General features: G+C 34.7%; 1 protein-coding gene across 1 annotated transcript in view; it reads left to right on the top strand.

Annotated features, from left to right (window-relative positions):
• The window catches only part of LOC109298623, a 50,066-nt gene extending 49,243 nt beyond the window's left edge, over window positions 1–823 (top strand). Inside the window, exon 7 of the mRNA XM_019518810.1 lies at window positions 299–823. Coding sequence (XP_019374355.1) covers window positions 299–823 — 525 coding nt within the window. The remainder of the gene's footprint in view (window positions 1–298) is intronic.
• The last annotated feature ends 2,923 nt before the right edge of the window (window positions 824–3,746 follow it).

Genomic DNA, 3,746 nt, shown 5'->3' with positions numbered 1-3,746 from the left:
AAATTTTCTGTTTGGGGAAGAGAAGGGGGGAGGGAGTTGGGGGGGGGGGGAAGAAAGTGTATGTGTCTGTAATGTATAAGTGGTGCTAATAACTTGTTTTACTCAAGGCCTCTATTTCATTACTTTTTATATATCTAAGGCTTGTTTTTCATGTTGCTTTTTTCCAATATTTATAAACATAACTAAATGGTACCAGGTCCTGCAGGGGGAAAATATATTTGATATTGTATTAAATATTTAATGTTCTTATATACTTAAAGATGCCAGTATAATGTTAAAATACTTCCTTAATATTTAGGGCTTCAGAAAAATAAATTCGGATCTATATAAGGAATATGAAGATAGCTTTTTTGGCACAGAAGTCTTCAGTCAAATTGATCTTTGTGCTATGCATAAGAAGAAACAGGAATCTGGTTATTATCACTGTGAATGCTCAATTAATGTAGGCTCCAGCAATATGGAGGAGAATAAAGAGCAAGAAGTGCAGACAGAAGATTTGGGGGAGAGATCCATTGACATTCTTCCTAGCAGTGCTGCAGAGGTCAAAACTGGAACAGTTACTGCAGGCTATAAATCTGCAGCATGTGTAACAGAAGTTGATGACAAACAATCTGAAAATCTTGCTGAAGCTCCAGTCACAAGTGAGGAGAAGAAAATCAATGAGCTAGATGTACAGCCTGAAGCTAAAGATGAGACGTTCCTTGCAGAGAGAGAATTCAGCTCTAAGTCAATGCCTGATCACTTGCCAGTAGATCCTGATGCATTACAAGGTAAGGATGAGAGACAAGGAGAAACAAAACTTACAGATGGTAATTTGCAATGAGTTCATATAACAGAAGTGGCATTTGGTCAGCCCGACTTCACAGCATAAGACAGGCTGTTTCAATCTTCGGTGAAATGTAAATGTTTCATAATCAGTGATGTTGATCAATCAGGGAAAACTGCTGTCATACAATACAGAAATAGCACTTGGTTGCTGTATAAAGAGAGATATTTTGATAACTTACCTGTTTGGCATGCTGTTTGGATGGTGAATTAGTTTTCATCAGAAGTTGGATACATCTTTCTAAATAATTTACCAAAAACTTGAACAAAGAATTCTGTAGGTGATATGTGACTGAACATTTGCCTTGAAATAGTAAAATAGGTTTTGAAGTAAACCTATGGCTTAATCAGCAAACACTGAAAGCCTCAAACATTCTCACTTTTAAAGACAAGAGACAGTTTTGCAGGACTTGGCCCTTTTACAAGTGGTGAATTGATATCATTCTGAAGGAGCCGTTACATGGGTAAACACTAATGTCATGCCCATATTTGGTAGGTGATTTTTAGTTTGAAGTTTGAAATGTATATTTTATTTTTTTATTTTTTTGGATAGTGGTGATTTGAGAAAATACTCTGGGTTGGACAAGCAGCACATTTTAAATTCTACAAAGACACCAAAATCTTTGATTCTCTCTCACCCCATCTTTAATAGAGTGTTTTGGAAAGGTAGTACAGGTAAAGGGGGTCCACAGCATTTACCTTTTTTAAATAAAAAATGTGGTATTCTGGACTTAGAATTTGTATTAAAAAGAGAATAAATATATTAACTTTCCTTCTTGGGATGTTATAGTAAAAGTCTTTGGGCCAAATCCTTACTTGTCTTAATGAAGGCCCACTAATGGTGGTGTATGATGATTTCCATGAATAAGGTAAATAAGATTTGTTTTATAGAAAGTCTGATGTTTAATTTACATGAGCAAAGATTTAGAACCTAATGACAGATTTAAACCAGTAGATGGCACTAACAGAAAAATAGCTGCAAGTGAAACAATGGAAGTGAACTGCTTAAGGATTTGCAAGTGAGAATTTCATTCTTACAACATCTAATCGTTCTTAGTTTTAGAAATCTATAAAGGACGAAGTCCATAAATGTGGAGAGGATAGATCAATTAAAGCACTTGTATAATAAGATACTCCTCTACTTCTGCCCTGGGTGCTCATGAAAGAATTATTTGGTCTTGTCAAAGCTGTTTCTCAGTATATGGCTACTTAAAATAAGTGAAATATGTTCAGAGGTTGTAGGATTTTTCTTTGGGGGAAGGGGAGGAAATTAGGCATCGGGTGTTTGCAATTCCACGCCCAGTGTGAAAATGCTCATCTTTGGGCAATATAGTACCTGTGATGGATCAAAATAACATTATGTTGTTTATAAAATGTTTTGCTTGTCATTAGACTTAAGTACTACTCATTATCTGTAATGATTCCTGCAGCAAGAGGATGTTGTATACGAGATGGGTCTGGTGCTTAATGCAGCCATTTTGTATCATTTTGTACTAGATGCCCCTCCTCCTTGGTTCTATATTATTGGGCCTTTCTCCTGAACAGGGCCTAGGTTCACCCTGAGATCACTCCGTTGAAGCTGTAAAGTAACAATAGAGGATGAACCTGAGCCAAATGTGTGGAGTTTCTATTTCATTCCCAAATTCTCCTGTTAAGTATCTCAGAAGTGTGATTTGTATTCTACCATGCTAGTAGGAATACGCTTGAAAAAGATGTTTTTGTGTTAAATAAAATTGTGTAAGAAAAGGATGACTCATTTTCAGGAATTTAAGCTCTGAGTATCTTATGCTCTTAATTTTATATATGAAAGCCATATAGCATTTTTTTCCTCAGAAGATTCTTTTTAGTAATGTGGGCCCTTTTTCCAGAAATATATAACCTTCGTTGAGGAACTGAGATTGATATTTGGAAAGAGAAATGCTATACTCATGCATCTTATGAACTTGATTTGGAACCAAGTATACTCCACTGTAAACTATATTTCTTGTTCCTGAAAATGCTAATTATCTCTTTATATAGACAGATGGCAGTGGAGTGTAGCAAATGTGTGTTGAAACCTGTGATTCATTGTATTTGTGAAAGATTTGCTGCTTTTTCTGTTTGTTCTTTAAGTGTTATATAGATTATGCAGGTTTATAGTTAAGGATTGGGTTTTTTGGGTTTTTTTAAATGTTACCTCTGATTTATTATGACACTTCTAGCTGAGCTGAAAATAGATTACCTTCTTTTTTAGAAATATAGTACTCTTATTTTGGAACATTGAGTTTAAAATAAATATTACTATTCTTGACAATTCAGAGCAACTTGTATAGTGCAAAATGTTTATCATGTACAGGCTTGAACTGCTTAATTGTGTCAATTCTTTTACATAATTCTGCCCACACTTCCTCACTTTCTACAGCCTGTAATGAAATTATGCTATTACAAACACTGAATTTCATTGGCATGTTTTTTTTTGTGTTTTAGCTGTGGATACCTGTTTCTTGTTCCCACTCTGGTATTTTTCTCTCACTAAATTAATTGGAAATGCATTTGATTATTGTACATTTATGATGTAGGCAGGGCAGGTGGGAGACAGACAGTTCATCAGCTTCAGTATTACATAATTACTTAAATTTTAAGCTATCTCAGTTTATGGCAACTGTTTGAAAATTACATTACAAAATCTAGGTCTTGAAGCAAGTTTCACTCATTCTTAATGATCCATGTGTTTACTCTTCTATCTGGATCCATAACAGATATAATTATCCCTTTTAAGGCTCCTAAATTCTCTGGGTGTTTTTTTCCCTTTTGTGATTTTATTTTTTTTATAACCACCAGTGCTTACATAGAGGATAAACACAATACTTTGATTTTAGTTATAACTGAATTCAGTTTCTTCTGTGGCTTGAGCTATAGAAATGGTAGTATGACTTGAGGAA

The sequence above is a fragment of the Gavialis gangeticus genome, unplaced genomic scaffold (assembly GCF_001723915.1).
Source record: "Gavialis gangeticus isolate Ggan-Ray unplaced genomic scaffold, GavGan_comp1, whole genome shotgun sequence".
NCBI classification, from domain to species: domain Eukaryota; kingdom Metazoa; phylum Chordata; order Crocodylia; family Gavialidae; genus Gavialis; species Gavialis gangeticus.
The sequence above is the reverse complement of the archived record's forward strand: the minus strand, read 5'-3'. Positions and strand labels throughout refer to the sequence as shown.